General features: G+C 36.1%; 1 protein-coding gene across 2 annotated transcripts in view; it reads left to right on the top strand.

Annotated features, from left to right (window-relative positions):
* The window catches only part of UNC5C (unc-5 netrin receptor C), a 370,552-nt gene that overhangs the window by 257,702 nt on the left and 95,918 nt on the right, over nt 1-16,932 (top strand). For both annotated transcript variants that reach the window (XM_033106151.1, XM_033106150.1), the window contains exon 4: nt 8,489-8,592. In XM_033106151.1, the coding sequence (XP_032962042.1) occupies nt 8,489-8,592 (104 nt within the window). The remainder of the gene's footprint in view (nt 1-8,488; nt 8,593-16,932) is intronic.

Here is a 16,932-nt window from a genome sequence, read left to right as displayed (position 1 = left end):
GATATGGGGAGATTATTTGCAATTATTCAGGTGGGCTCTAAATGCCATCACAAGTGTCCTCATAAGAAAAAAGCAAAGGGAGACTTGACAGAGAGAGAAGAGGAGGAGGCAATGTGACCACAGAGGCAGAGATTGTAGGGATGCACCACAAGCCAAGGAATGCTGGCAGCTACCAGAATCTGGAAGAGGGAAGCTACAGATTCTCCTTGACAAGGGAACACAACCTTTCCAACACCTTAGTTATGGCCCAGCGAAACTGGTTTCAGATTATTGGACTCCATCCAGACTATGAGAAAATAAGTTTATCCTGTTTTAAGCCAGCAAGCAAAAATTTCTGGAGAAAACAAATGTAACCACTATGCGACATTCCTCCCTCGACAGACCCTCATCATGAGGTGGCTTGCTTCTCAATAGCTGATAAGCTTGAACAAGTGAGTTTACCTTTCAAAGTCCTAGTTGTATCACATATAAAGTAAGGGGATTGGATGTGTGAATTCTAAGGGCTTTGATAGTTTTCCTCCATAAGAGATATTGTTCCAAGACCTTCATTAAAGGGGATGGCCATATTATTTGAATTCAATTCAGTGTTTATTAAGAATCTACTATGCATTGAGCACCAAGCATCAAGATGTATTTGACCTCATAGAATTTTTAAAATATACAAATTCAGTAATTTGCTGGGAAGTGAAATTTAGCAGTGATGTAATATCTGATAGAAAGATGACCACAGCTGTGCAGGCATATCCCACATCAGGAAGTTCTGTGCAGTGAACTCTAGGTTGGGAAGTCAAATGCATCACATTTTAAATGCTAACTCGGGTTTAGATGTAGCTTCCAGGGTCCTATGCTAGGGAAATCCCAACTCCAAGAAAAAGAATATCATGATCAATTACTTACAGACACATGTGCTGAATGGGAAGGTCCCGGCACCAAATATTTGCCATTTCTACTCTAAAAACTAGCATTGAGCACAGATCATAACCATTCTTGACAGTTTACTTCTGTGCATGGAAGAGCTTCAGGTTTTTGTACATAGCAGCTATAACACTGAAGGCATTGCTTCAAAACAGGATGTGGGGACACGTTTATCCTATGTAGTCAGCAGCAGTTATAGGAATGATGACAAAGTGTCTTTTCAGTCATCAAGAAACTTTTGGTTCACCTGACTGAGGTAATAGTTTCCATTTATTTAAAATGTCACCTCATCTTCTGAAGCCCTGAAATTTATTAGCTAACATTCTTTCTGAAAGTAGGTAAGGGAACATAAACTAATAATTATAAAATATTAATTCAGAATATGTTATATATATCATCCTACTAACAGAAACAGTTTTGCCCACCAAGATCTCTTGGTCAGCTTTCTTGATTAGGTGTCTGAAAATCAGAAGGGCCAGGAGAGATGTCTAAAGTATTGTCTCTGAGGTGGGAGAGGCCACAGAAATATTAAGATAATTTTGACACTCTCAACACTGAACTATAGAACGCCTCAAAGTGGCAGTCCTCAGGCCCAGTATATAACCCACCAACTTTTTTGTTTGGCCCTTAAAATGTTGGCCCACACAGGTATTTTGTTAAAGTTCTCAGCAGTTGACAACATCTACTATTAGAAAAAAAATTTACCTAATAATCCACAGTACTAACTTCTGTTAGCAATAAAATATGCGGCTGTGGTCCAGTAAGCCTGCATTCCTGTATGGCAATGTGTAGCTAGAGCTGAGTGGCAGGAGTAAAAAGTTAAGTGGATTGGTTTTGCACCCATATATCTATTAAAATTTAGAAAACAATAGACAGCCCACATGGGTGCCATGTTGCAAGAAAAAAAAAATTCTTGTTCCTAATTTTCTCCCAGTTATATTGCCTGAATGGCCCCTAGACACATGTGAAATTTCAAGTCCTATGCTAGAAAGTGTACAAAAATGAATTCCACTGTAGAAACACTAATAGGGACTTATTTTAAACCCAGTTGTAAGAGCCCCAGTAGAGAAGCAGGTTGGCTTGGCTCCCACAGGTTTCCAAGCCTCCTCCTTCCACTGCCTGCAGGGTCTACACAGTGCCGTGCATATCATAGGTGTGACAAACATAATCAGTCAATCAGCCTGTAGTTCTCAGTTTCGTGCCATTCACACCTGTGGGACCAGTTAAGGCTGTAGATTCCCAGGGCCCAACCAAAGTATGAAATTGTGCGTTTCTTTTTTAAGCACAGCGAGTAGTCCCTGGGTTTCTCTTCGCGACACATCACTTCCAGTCCTCTCACACTCAAAATTGTTTTGTCTCACTTGATTATGTTTGTTAGGACTAAGGGAGATAATGTTTGATGTTTCTATAGCATAACATAATTCACTAATACTATGAGAAAACATGGGGTGGGGATTACTCTCTTTTGAGCACAGACTATATTCAAGGCATAATGTTAGAATTTTATAGGTGCTTCTTCCTTTGTAACCCTGTTAGATAATATAGTTTCCAGTATTACATTCGTTTTTTAGCTGAATAATCTAAGGCAAGAAGAGGTTAAGAATATGTGCTCGAGCTCACACACCTAGTCAAGTGGTAGAATTAGGACCTGAACCCAGGTTTGTCCATGTTGAAGACCCAGCTCTTGGTCACAATGTTATCTTGTATTCCACTTGCTTTTAGATCATTTTTACAGTGATCTACATTAAAAAAAAACAACAACAACATATTGTGTGTGTGTGTGTGTGTGTGTGTGTGTGTATTTAATGATCCACTAAATATATACCCATCTCATCTCACATACAATACAGACAGATATGTGTGTGTAAATGGATGTGTGTACATATACACATATATAATAATACTATGTATGATACACCTTGACATTATCTATTTATACAATTTCATATTTTTTAATGCTGGTTTTTAATTCACTAAATTGATATATGACTTTCTAAGGGGTTATAAAACAAAGTTTGAAAAACACAATAATAAACCTTAAATCCCATAAGAACACTAAGTAATATTAGATACAATGGTTTACAGACTATATGGCCAAATTATGAAATAGAATGACATGTTGAAAATTTACTCCTATGACTTACCATCTTTCATGCCAGAGCTCTCTGAGGAATAATAATAGAAATGTTTGTAATAATTTAATACATGTGTTTTGTCCTTTATAATCTTCCAAAACCTTTTCAGATTCAGTTTCTCTTTTAATATTCACAAAACCCTATGAGGCTTAAAAACAAACACACACACACAAAAAAATATTAATAATATTATATTTCAATTATCCTAATATTCTGTGGCATTTAAGAATTTTAATTTACACTAGAAAAGCCTATTGAACTAAATCCATCAGAGAATTCTTGAGTTCATAGGATTAGTCTATCACATTGCCAAAATTTTGACTTTTAAAAAATATTTTATTCTAAAAAATCTTTTAGCACGATGAAGTAACATTGCTGAGGGAATAAACACTTTTAATAATGCAAATAGTTTTTAAAAACTTGGAGTAAGAATATGTGTATTATTTTTTTTAAAGATGACAGTATCAGCAACCTGCCTGCATCACAGGGAGATCTTTTTGCTGATTTTTTTCCCGGGTTCCTTGCAAAATCAGTAAGGCTCACAGGTACTTAGATGATAGTGTGACTCATTATACTCAAACTTTTCCTTTCCTATTGCAGGTCACACTCACCCTTTCATATGGTGTCAGGCAAAGCTTCTGTAGGGGTGTCCCTGGGAGGGATGGGGGCAGACATGATTTTCTGCCCCTTTTGTAACGCACATTGACATGATGGGCTTTCTTGCATACTGTTTTGGGTAGGCATTTCCCTCCCCGTCTCTCCATGGAGACAGAAAATTAGTTTTCTAAAAGTAATTTCCAAAGCATTTACAATCACCCAAGCTTTAATTTTCATCTGCTTTAGTGATTGCTTCCTTGGATTTGTAGGAAGAATTTTCTGATATTTTTAACACTGAATCTTCTGAAACCTACCTTTCTCCTGTTTTCTAACTCTTACCCATACCTGTCTGTCCGAGTGTCCAAAAGTTCCATGAAAATTGTCCTGAGGGGAAAATCGGAAGCTGTTCTCTTCAAAGATGCATCAACTCCTAGGTTATTGTAAAATAATTTCTTCTATTATTTCTTTTGGACACTGATAATTGGTATATCTTCTCAAAGGTTTATCACAACCAAGAAGTATCTTATTTGATAAAGGATAAGCTTTTCTTTGCCTAAAATGCATATTTAAAATGTTAGTCTATTCAGTCACGGGCCCTTACAACAGAATAGACACTCAAAAGCATCCGGTCATTTACTTTCACTTTACAAATGAGGATGGTGAAGGCCACAAGGTCTTTGAAGTCCATTAGCCTTCTTTCCTCTTTACCACATTGTCAAAAAGCGAAGTTCATGTTTGTCGAATGCCATGAATTAGGGTATGGCACATCATAAATAATTTGTAACTGTAGGATTATTATTGTGGACAAAAATCATTGAAAGAATCAAAATTCTCTAATAAAAGCTGTGATGTTGTTTGCACCCACACATGCTTGTGTTCTAAAAGCCTTTCTTTGATTACTGTGTAAATGGTAAACAGAAATCCATATAATTTCAGGTCTGATTCTACCTCTGCTAATTGGATTTCTCTTTATGGATTTAGTAAGCCAATATTCATATTCTTAAGTAAACATCTCTCTGAATGCATGCATATAACAAAGCTGATTTTCCTTTTCATTGGTGGAATCAATGACTAAATCAGAGGTAGGCCAAGTTGACTTTGCAAAAGTAATCTATGTCGTATTGAAAAGACTTTAATACTTATTTTAGTAGCAGCCTTAGAACTAATGGAAAGGAAACAGATATTTAGATCCTAAAGGTCTTCCAAGGGCAGAAATTCATCTTTTTTCCTGACAGGAATTGCCCACATTATTCTGAACTATTCTGTTTTACATCTAATTCCTAGCTGACAAGTGTCCGTTTTTCATACTTATTCATTCGTCACCCATGTGTTCTCTCTGCCTGCAAGGCACCCAGCCTGCTTTCTATCACATCTCTCCAAATGATGAAGGATATGCTTAAACCGTTACCCACTTTCTGCTTGCAGAGTAATGCAGAGGCATACTGAAAGGAGCAGCTGCTCTGCTGGACGACCACAATATATTCTATGCTCGTTACACTACCTGGAAGCTAGAAAAGGGGTTTTATGGCAGGAATTAAAAGAAATTTTCAGGAAGAAGTATTGCTTTCTGGAAGGTTAAATATAAGATCACTTTAGAAATTAGATAAAATTTACAGAGTTTAAGGCCAAACCATTAAAACAAAATAATTATATGGTATTCCTTGAGGGTTCGATTAAACCTGTCTCTTGAAGTACATGGCTCTCATGTGTGGTCACCATTCTCAATTAGGAAGCAAGAATCCTCATAAGAGAATGTGGCAGGAATGTGAAAACTGTGCCCCAACCTATACCGTACCCTAAGAATCATAACACACCTCATTCAAGCCCATCACCCCTTAGTGGTGCTGCTGACTTTTGTCACCATTAAATTTTGCAAAAGAATAGTAGCTTCCCATGGTGGTTATTTTCCCAGTTCCTGTGCACCCCTCAACACAGTTTGGCCTCTACTCTCCCTTCACTCCTATATTTTCCAAACCACTGACCTCCCCTTTGCTTCCTTCACTGAATTTGTTCTGTCGGCTTCCCAGCTTCTTAAAACCTTGTTCTTCTCTTGTCTCCTCCAACAACTTGTTTCTGGTTTTTTACTTCCTTCATTGTTCACGCCATGTCATTTTTGCTGGCAGTTTTCCCTCATATTGGTGTTGTCCTTTTTTTATGCTGCAGTCTTTCCCTTGGTGACACCATCTATTTCCAGGGCTTCGGCTGTCTCCTAGAAAAGAAAGCACAACTTTTCTACCTGGATCTCTTTTCTAAACTCTAGACCTGGTGATTCTCAGGTTGGGGTGATTTTTCCTCTCAGGAGACATTTGACATTGTCTGGAGGCATTTCTTTGGTCATGGCTGGAAAGGGGACTACTGGTTTCTAGAAGGTAGACTCAAGGGATGCTGCTAAGCATCTTACCATGTGCAGGACAACCCCACAACAGAGAATTATCCAGTTCCACATGCCAGTAGTGCTGAGGTTGAGAAATCATGATCTAGACCTACTGGACTTTTCCATTTGAATATCCTTCAGGCATACCAAAGTGAATATGTAGTAAAATAAATTGCTATCTTTCTCCTCACTTTTCTGCCCAATTTGGTACCAGTGTTTCATTTAATTATGGTACCGATTTAACAATTGCAGTAGCTAAGAATATATAGTATTAGCCTGCCTCCTGGCGCTTTCCAAATACATAGGTTTTCCCGAATGTGTGATCTATTTATTTCTAGGATTTGCTTTCTCTTTCTCTTCACTATCACTAACAGACTTCAGGGCCCACTCATCCCTCCTGGTCTATTCAAATGATTCCCAAACTACTTTCTGTTTCTTCACCACTACATCAATCTATCTGTCACACTGAGGGCGTTATGACATGTGATATCACTCCTTTGCTGAAAAACCTTTGAGGGTTTTCCATTCCTTAGCATGGCAGAAAGACGTTTCATAAACAGATCTCAATTTACCTTTCTCGTCTTTACTCTCTATCTTCCACATTTTCATTCTAAGTACCTAGTAAAGTGCCTACCATAAGGAGATAATTAACAAATATTAAAGGAATTTGTTTTGAGTATTTGGATACATATGTCCCTCACTTTTTCTTATTCTCAGTCTTTATTTTATGATAGGCTGATGAATTTAACTGGGAATGAGTCAAAATGTTATTCGATTTGAGAACTAATTCCAATCATTATGTCTTCACTTTTACCCCACATCAGATGCGTGTTTTTCAGAAAGTAGATATTTTTCACAAAGTATAAGTACTTTGTTAAGAACATCTTATTCCATAAAATTTATTCATCGCCACTCTTCTTTATTAGTATTTAGTGTTTTATCAAAAATTTTATCTTAATGCAGATCAAGAGCAGAGAAACCACCATATCAGAAGAGAAAGAGTAGAAAATTTTTAATGTTTCTGTTGGAAGGACACAGATTAACCAAAACAGATGTTAAAGAGATGTGTGGAGAAGTAAAATATGTATCAAATCAAGAGTCAACAGGTTCTAATGCAGCATCCATTATTTTGCTGTGAGGCTTTAAGTAATTTGGTAAACATGTTCCTTATATAAAAATTAAGGATTTGGTTTAGATAACTTTCAAATTTAATAACTGTAGATTTTAAAAGTTCATTTCTACAATATACTCAGTTTCTCAACAATTAAATGAGAAGAGCCCTTCTGCCAGGAATTCTGTCACCATTTGGAGAATCTCTTGTCTTACCTCAAACCCACATAGATCCATAATTTTCTCACAATCCCTAAGCTCTTGAAGGCTTTCTTTTGCCAAGAAATTCAACAAAATGATACATATGTAACAATGAATTTTTTTTCTCAGTGCATTTTTCCAGGTGCTGCTTTCTAATAGCTCTTTGAAAGACTTTAGGGGTATACATGCAGAGCTTTTGAGTTTCTACTCATTAGTTCAATAGGATAAAATAGTGCTTTTAAGTTAAGTTTTCATCAGGGAAATGAGATGAAAGGATGGAGGCATTAATTTTTTTATTAAAATTAACGGGATAAAATTCCAATAACTTTATACCAGTATGAAATAAAGAAATAATTTTTTTGGTGTACATTTTTTAAAATGCTGGTTCAAAGCTGAATCATATATTTTTTTAAGTTTGGTGTTTAAAATAGCAAGTTGGTTTCTAACATTTTTGTGTCCATCTATAATAATTTTTTTAAAATCTGAATATTGCTATGGCAACTATATATATAAATATGTAATTAGGTAGTTGGTATATTTGGGCAGAAATGACCATTTAATCTTCTAATTGAAGAATGGCCACGTAATTACACAGGGAGAGATTTCTGGACTCATTCCAGTAGTTACTCTTTCCCCTGCCTTGTATAACCTCAACAGGTTATAGTCATTCTTTCAAGATTCCCACATTCTGTTTTACATTCTGAACTGGAAACTTGCTTTTCAGTTATTGATCCAAAGATCTCAGTGATTGCAAGTTTAATAGTACCTATTGTAAAGAGAGAAGAACCTTTATGTACATAAGAAACTGTGTTTATCAAAATCATGCCGTTGGGGTTCTTTTCATGAAAAAAGTGGTCATCATAGTTGATTATCAAGAAGTACTAAGGAAATACAAGGAATGAATTTCACTAATTGTTACTATGAGGATCTTCAAAGCATTTCAGTGAAGATTAAAATACAAATAGTTAATAGACTCCGAATTTTATAATTTCCAACACGTAGAATATAATCAGCCAGATTGTGGTACAGTACTAACATGTGGTTTAAAAAAATACAAAAACACATAAAATACTAAACCAGAAAACTTTTATTGCACTTCCTATAAAAAATAAATGTTAATTAGTTTCTCATGTATTTTATTACCTTTGCTTTCCAGATCTACGGAAGACATTTGAGCAGGAACCCCTGGGAAAGGAAGTATCCTTGGAACAGGAAGTCTTGCTCCAGTGCCGACCACCTGAGGGGATCCCAGTGGCTGAGGTAAGTATCAAATTTTTTTTGCATTTAGCAATTGGTTCTTAGTTATTCTAACAGTTCTAATCCATGGCTAATGGTGCAGTGAATTAAGGGATGGCATGATGAATGGTTGGTAATGGAGTCCTAACTGCCTGCTGCTGGCAAAATAGATTGATTGGGAACTGATTAATGACTTTGGAGTCAATTAGAACGCCCCACTGGACAAAACTACAGTCAGCTTTGTTTGATTTTGTCATTCTCTTTCAAGAAATCAGAAATTCTGCTTTATTTTGTCTGGAACTTACCATACAGAGAGATGGTACGACTTAATAATGTACCATCAATTTTATTATTCTTGATAATATGCAAAAAATGTAAGAAGAGATAATGTTTGCGTGTGTCTGTGCGTATCATTGAGCCTGTGGACTCCGCACACATATTTCTTGTTCCATGATGTCATCATGGACATACCTAAAAAACACATTTGCACACCATGAATAAAAACATATTTTGAGGCATAACAAGTGTCAATTAGTTTTATCCTGTAAGCTTTCCATCAAGCTCTTCATTTTCATTTTCTGTTTTTGCTAAAACAAATCCTATTGATTGCTAATGGAGTACTTTGAATCAGATTCATATGAAGAGTTTTCATTAGCACCATACAATACAGTGCCCTTTGAAAATGTCTGTCTGTGGAGGATAGGACTACAGGACCACGAGAGAGTGCCATGCTCTCCTTGAGATACTCCCATCATCTTAGAGTGTACCATTGAGGAAAATCATCTAATACTGTGTCTTTTGTTGGTTAACAAATAATTTCAAACTCTGAAAACTATTAGCCTTTTATGATTATTAGGCGAAATTCTGATATGCATCAAACACTAGTGACCTAGCTAATCCAGTATACTACAAGCCCAGAAAAATTTTAATTTGACAAATGACATACTTGCCAATTTGTTGGTAGATCTTGTTAGCCTCCAAACTACATTGAGTACTTTGGAATTTTTATTTTTTATTTCATATATGGAAAGAGGAATTTTTTTAAATTGTTGCAATTTTGGAGTGTGTATAGATCAGCAGATATTTTGTAGAAATAAATCCTAAATCATCCCTATCTAAGAAATTACAAAGTAATATTACATAGACTTCACAACTTGTCCAAAAAATGTTTAAAAGCTAACAATGCACTTACTATTGGATTTCCATAGTTTTTTCAATCTTTGGAAGGTTCGAGAAAAGGTGGGAGTCAGCTCAGTTAGCTGGTCCCATGACAACAAAATTAAACTTCTGATTGCTCTTTCCAAATTAATAATAATAAATCAGTTAGAAATGTAAGTAGTACCCTTACAAAATAACTCCAGTTTTCTGTGACAGCCATTTATATCTCCATGTGTCAATGAAAAGATGCAAAATGACACTGTTAATGAAATTTCTTTTTTACTTTAAAAAAGAGAGATTTTTTGCCTTGTAACTGGCATTCCATGGCACTTTCTAGCATTGTGTCAGAGATTTTTGCATGATTATAGCTGTTTTTTCCAACCATTCCAAAACCTTATCTTCCAACACTGACATACATGGTTTATTGTGATTAGAAAGGAGGCAACTGTTCTCTATTCAATATTTCATTTCACTTATTACAGCAGTGCATCTGTCTCCTTAATTGTATTTCTAAAATTCTAATGCAAACTCTTTCATTAAATTATGTTAAAGACCAAAACATATCAGTAATATGGGTGTCCACAGCCTCATTTTTACTCGATATATTTTTTTCATTAAAATTTATTGGGATAACAATGGTCAACAAAACTACATAGGTTTCAAGTGTACAATTCTATAATATGTTATCTATATATTGCATTATATGTTCATCATCCAGAGTCAGTTCTCCTTCCATCACCATATATTTGACCCCTTTTGCCCTCCTCTACAACCCCCCTCCCCCCTTACCCTCTGATAACCACTAAACTATTGTCTGTGTCTGTGAGTTTTTGTTTCTTCATTTGCTTGTCTTGTTCTTTTGTTGCTTTCAGTTTTATATCCCACATATGCGTGAAGTGATAATGGTTCTCAACTTTTTCTGTCTGACTTATTTCGCTTAGCATAATAATCTCAAGATCCATCCATGTTGTCGCAAATGGAACTTTTCATTTTTTTCTTATAGCAGAGTTGCATTGTGTATATATACCACATCTTCTTTATCCAATCATCTATCAAAGGACTCTGGTTGTTTCCATGTCTTGGCCACCATAAAAAATGCTGCAATGAACACTGGAGTACATATATTTTTACAGATAAATGTTTTCAGATTTTTTGGGTAGATATCCAAGAGGGATTCCTGGGTCATATGGTAATTATATTCTTAAATTATTGAGGAACCTTCATACTGGTTTTCATAGCAGCTGTACCAATTTACATTCCCACCAACAGTGTATGAGGGTTCCTTTTTCTCCACAGCCTCTCCAACACTTGTTATTACTTCTCTTGTTGCCATTCTAACAGGTGTGAGGTGATATCTCACTGGTTTTGATTTGCATGTTCCTAATCACTAGTGAAGTTGAACATTTATTCATATATCTGTTGGCTATTTGGATGTCTTGATGGGAGAAGTTTTTGTTCATGTCCTCTACCAATTTTGTAATTGGATTGTTAGTTTTTTGTTGTTGAGTTGTATATTTTGGATATTAGCCCCTTATCAGAAGCGTTCTTTACAAATATCATCTTCCATTTGGTTGGGTGTCTCTGTTTTATTGATGGTTTCTTTTGCTGTGCAGAAGCTTTTTAGTTTGATATAGTCCCATTCATTTATTTTAGCTTTTACATACCTTGCTTTTGAGGTCAAATTCATAAAATCCTCTTTGAACCCAAAGTGCATAAGTTTAGTACCTATGTTTTCTTCTATGTAGTTTATTGTTTCAGATCATATGTTTAGGTTTTTGATCCATTTTAAGTTAATTTTGGTACATGGTGACAGATAGCAGTCTAGTTGCATTGTTTTGCATGTGGCTTTCCAATTTTCCCAGCCCATTTATTGAAGAAGCTTCCTTTTCTCCATTGTATGTTTTTAGCTCCTTTGTCAAAAATTATCTGTCCATATTTACATGGGTTTATTTCTGGGTTTTCAATTCTATTCCATTGGTCTGTGGGTCTGTTTTTCTGCCAATACCATGCTGTTTTGATTATTGTTGCTCTGTAGTACAAGCTTAAATCAGGGAGTGTGATACCTCCCACATTATTCTTTTTTTCTTAGGATTGTTGTGGCTATTCCGTGTCTTTTGTGATTCCCTACAAATCTGATGATTTTTTTGTTTTATTTCTTTTAAAAATTCCATTGGGATTTTGATAGGGATTGCATTTAATCTACAAAGCTAATCTCTGCAAAGGTTTTCAGTAAAAGATCCTAGTGATTTATTCATTTATTCGGTATCCTCAACGAAGTGGTTCACTTTGTCAAGGAATAAAGAGTCATGACTGTAAACTAACTGGCTGTGAATTTTATTTGTATCATCACTAGAGAAAAGTCCAATTAATACTTGACAAGCTCAAAAAATCATATATCCATTTACATTCAAAGAACTATATTTAATGCATTTTCTTTCTTTCTCTTTCTTTCTCCTTCTTTCTTTCTTTCTTTCTTTCTTTCTTTCTTTCTTTCTTTCTTTCTTTCTTTCTTTCTTTCTTTCTTTCTTCTTTCTTAAATCAGAAGAGAGATCAAGCCCACATGCTGGAAAGCAGGATAATAAACTCCTATGTGTGTTCTTTTCAATACCCTTAGAATCCCCAAGATTGGAAAGCTAATGAATACCTTAACATGATGCATTATAACTGTGTTTTGCTCAAGAGGGGCAGATAAATTAAAAAAGGGAATGAAATACAATTTGTGAGTTAAAGGACCATAGGCTTATTTTAATTTAATGATAAAACATTAATTATTGAATACTCTATTCGTTTGAAGAATCTAAAAGTATTAAAATAGCATAATGAATAAAATAGCAGAATGAAATAGTGATCTTAAAGGGAAACCAGCAGGTAAAACTTTTATGTTTTACTATAAATAAAATCAGTCCTTAAAATATCAGGCCACAGTGCCAAGGATTTCTGCTTCTCTTCTATCCAAGGCAAATGATTCTAAAGAACTTGGATAGTCAATGCTCAATGAACACATGGCCGATTAAGTCAATTGATCTTTGTTTTATAAGTACATGTCTAGCTCCATTGAAGAAGTACTCAGTTACATTCTTTGTAGAATATCAGGAGGCAATAATTTTTTTTCTTTCCATGTAAGTCAGTAACTTTCTAAAGAACTCTACTAATTTTAAGTCAAATGACGTTTCATTTGGTGCAAATAATGTCATAGGCATTTCTGAGGTAATAAAAAACATTTAATTTTCTCCCCTCTTTTGGCTTTAGTTTCCACTACAGAATGTTAAACTAATTTCCTTGTAGAACTCTATATTTAAACCCAAGCATCACCATTTTAATCTCTGACTTTGGGCAAGGTATTCAGTTCTCTGGACCTAGGTTTCCTCAATTACAAAGTGAAAATAATGATATTACCCATCCAGAACATAGTTATGAAGTTTAATTGAGAAGCTATATGCAAATCACTTGGAACATGTAGTAAACACTCAAGAAACATCAGCCATTATTAGTACTATAATTATTAGTACTATTGATTCACAGAAGACTGAATTCAACTTCAATGCAAAACAGTCACTGAACACATTACAGTTCTGCTAGGCACTGTAGTGTATGCAGAGATGAAGTTTCTGTCCTCCGAAGAATCACTAAGATGCCCTCCTGTATTCTCTAGCCAATTGCTTTGGCTGGAGTCTATAAAAGCTATAAATGAAGATAATGTGAGCTTTAAAATAAACAAATGTCCATATTTATATAAACATCTACTTTACAAATGATTTGTTAATGTAAATATCTACAGTAAGTCATGATGTGCTGCTGTCCTTTCTCTAATTTCTAAAGTTATTCTTCTCCATTTCATTATCATTGTCTCAAGACACTGGACCAACCCTCATATTTTCTCCCAAAGAGCAATCTGGGCTGAGGCTACCATTGGTAGTTCACGTTTTCAGAGCCCAAGGAAAGAGAGCAATAAAGAAAGCTTCAGAGGAGGAAAGAAGCCAATCCAGGATTGCTTATACTCCATCTCTCCAGGTGGTGACAGGTTTGACTAAGAACTCCTCTCAATATTCATTGGTTAAGAAACAAACTATGTTGTGGGCACCCTGGTAAGAGGCACAATGGTTTCAGAGCTCTAGGATTGACCACCTCCTCCTCTCATCTCCTTGTCAAGCCATTTCTTTGTATCTATTTCCTTTATTTAAAATATTTAACAACCACACAGCTTCTTTAGCACAGGGGCAGAGTCTGAGGACTTTATGCTATAACAGGTATAAACTCTGCCTGCTGAATGATAGGGTGGCCGAGGGATCCCAGGGGGCCAGCCGGCATATGGGAGTAACAGGCACTCAGTTATTTAGCAACAGATACAGAACTCTCAGTATGCAACACCTGGTCTGGAGGAACCAGTATGACTGGCTGAATGTCAGCTTCCATATAACATGACTTTGTATAGCTCTGACTATTACTTGTGTTCAAATGAATCTGTTTACTCCTCTGCCTCTCTCACTAGATTTATGAAATAGGAGCCGAAAGGGTTTTGTGTGTGTGTGTGTGTGTGTGTGTTTATCTCTAACACCAGCAGGCTGTAGTTTCCTTAGTAGATTCCCTAAGTATATTTAACTAAATGAAATAAAAAGAGTCCCTGTTGGATGTGACACAGAGGCTGTACCTCAGGAAATGGAATTTTCCAGAGAAAAGAATATTTGTCACCTCTGAAGATGCAACCGTCCTGAAAGCACTCAGTGTGGGGTGAGGAATCTATCAGTCATCAGGGTTCCAACCCACTAGGACCTGGAATAAAAGGGCATTGAGAGTTATTTTAGTTGGAAGACTATAGGACGGGTTCATAATCATCATCAAAATTAAAAGACTAGATGAAAAAAAGAAAAAGAATCCCAAGAAATACTCTAAAATAGTATTGCTCAGTATTTTAATAACTCTTTTGCTAGGATCAAGTCAAAAACATAATTATTTTCTTCCATTTCTGGCCAGGCACTTGCATCCCCTTCAACAGAAATCTCCCCATCTCCCTAAAGAAGCCTAAAAATTAATACACCCATGAATGGTGCTGGGCTGCTCCACTGGCATAATAGCAGCACTCTATGAAATGAATCCCTCTTTGCTCATTTTAGTTTATGCCTAGAAACTGTTGCTGTCACATGGTGAGCCAGAAATATACTCAGAGATGCTTTATTTCATCAGATTATCTCTTTCAGAGAGTACTGGGATCAAAACATCAATGGAGAAAATATCTGTTGGCAGGGCAAAAGGAACCAAACTGAATTTTGCACTAAAACCCGTGATTTGTTTCACCTTTAACAAGGGGATAATTGCTCCTCTAATTATAAATGAGCTATTTCTCATAGGAGTTTAATTGGAGAAACAGGGCACAGTGTCCAACTTATTGACCCAGTTGAGCTTCAAAACTGGCATCTTATTTATTAACATTTGCATCTTTCATTAGCGAATGGGAAAATATGGGGTGTCATGCGAAAGAATAGATTATTTTGCTGAGTTTAGTCTTGATAAACAGGGAACAGATTGTTTTAAGCTCATCCTGCCAGAGCCAAAGCTGCTGGCCGCTGGAGGCTCAGCCAAATGAGCAGCATCAGGTGGCTCTCCATCTAATTGATTATTAATATGGCCACTGAACACTTTGTTTCGTGAGATGCATACAAGTTTCGCTACCATTCCCTCCTCACTGGAACTTCATGTTGATGGATTTTCGTGCAGGTGCATTGTCTCCCAAGCTGTGCTTTATATTCTTTGCAGACAAAAGAGGTTTGAGAGAAAAGAAGGGTTTGAAGACTAATTTGGAGGGAGCCATTGCTTTCAGTGCCCAGTAATGTCTGTGGGAATTTTCTTCTAGCATGTGTCTGGCAACAAGAGTTATGATCATGAGATGATTATCAGCCTGGCAAACAGCTTTGCACAAGTATTAGGTTCCCTGACTAGTAGTAAACTTGCAAGGTTTGTATTTATTCAACTGATATTTGCAATGTCACCTCTTTATGATGGTCACCCCATGTGTTTTTCTGCCATTATCTGCCCTTCATAGATAAAATACCCAGAGATCACCACAAACTCAGATAACCGAGTAAGTCAGATTAAAAATAATAATAAAATTAATCAATTTTAAAAAGCGATAAAAAATAATAAATCTTCTCTGACTTATAATAGATTTGTGTCTTAACTTCTGCACATACATAGTGGTTTCTAAGAGCCTATAGTACAAAATGCAGGTTTTAATCATTAATTCATTTAGTCAAGAAATATTTATTGTCCACTCACTGTGTGCCAGATGCTCTTTTAGTTGCAGGAGATACATCAGTCAAAGTCCCTAGAGTATAATAAAACAAAGCTAACACTAAATAAGAACAGAAGTAAATGAGCAAGATATTGTCAAATCACTACACGTTAAAGGAAATAAGACCAGGTAATATCTGAGAGGTTGATGGTTGCTAGGGATTGGGAGTCACTTTAAAGTTCAAGGAAAATCTCTCTGAGGAGGTAATATTTGAGCTGCGATCTGAATGACAGGAAAGAGCCAGGCTTGAAAAGATCTAGGTCAGGAAATTCCAGGCAGGGGGAGCAGAATACCCTCAGAAGGAGCTGACCTGGTTACTGACTGAAAAGCGGGCTAGTGTCTCTGAGACATTGTGAGCTGTGGAGGACAGGAATACCTTCAGTCAGAGTTGGGAGGACGACCTTGGGGACTTCTAGACATGGTAATGTGTTTGGAGTTGTTTCTGAGTGCATGAAAAGTCATTGGAGTTTTTAAGTAAGAATGCCATGGCTTTTGAAGATCATTCTTGATGCTATATGGAAAATGTATTTTTGAAATGTAAGAGTGGAAACAGGGATATCATTTAGGAGATCTTGCCTTAACCCAAATGAGGGAAGATGGTTCCTTGTCTTAGTGGGAGATTTGAAGACATGGTAGAGAAAGGTGGAGGAATACAGGACATATTTTAATTCTGTGGAAGAAAAAATTCTGAATGTGGTTTTGAAATTTGATTTTATTAAATAAATAACACATAGAAAATATTTGGCCATTCAGAAAGAAGGTGAAATCTTCCTTGCTAAAGCCCACTAGAGTTAAGTTTTTCTTAGATGACCTTCAATTAGTAGTCAGTAGATCTCACCTGTTTTCACATACAATCTCTCTCTCTCTCTCTCTCTCTCTCTCTCTCTCTCTCTGTCTCTCTCTCTCGGATGCTTCACCAA

Source organism: Rhinolophus ferrumequinum, chromosome 5 (genome assembly GCF_004115265.2).
Source record: "Rhinolophus ferrumequinum isolate MPI-CBG mRhiFer1 chromosome 5, mRhiFer1_v1.p, whole genome shotgun sequence".
Classification (NCBI taxonomy): domain Eukaryota; kingdom Metazoa; phylum Chordata; class Mammalia; order Chiroptera; family Rhinolophidae; genus Rhinolophus; species Rhinolophus ferrumequinum.
Note: the sequence above shows the minus strand (reverse complement) of the source record. Positions and strands in the feature narration are given on the sequence as shown.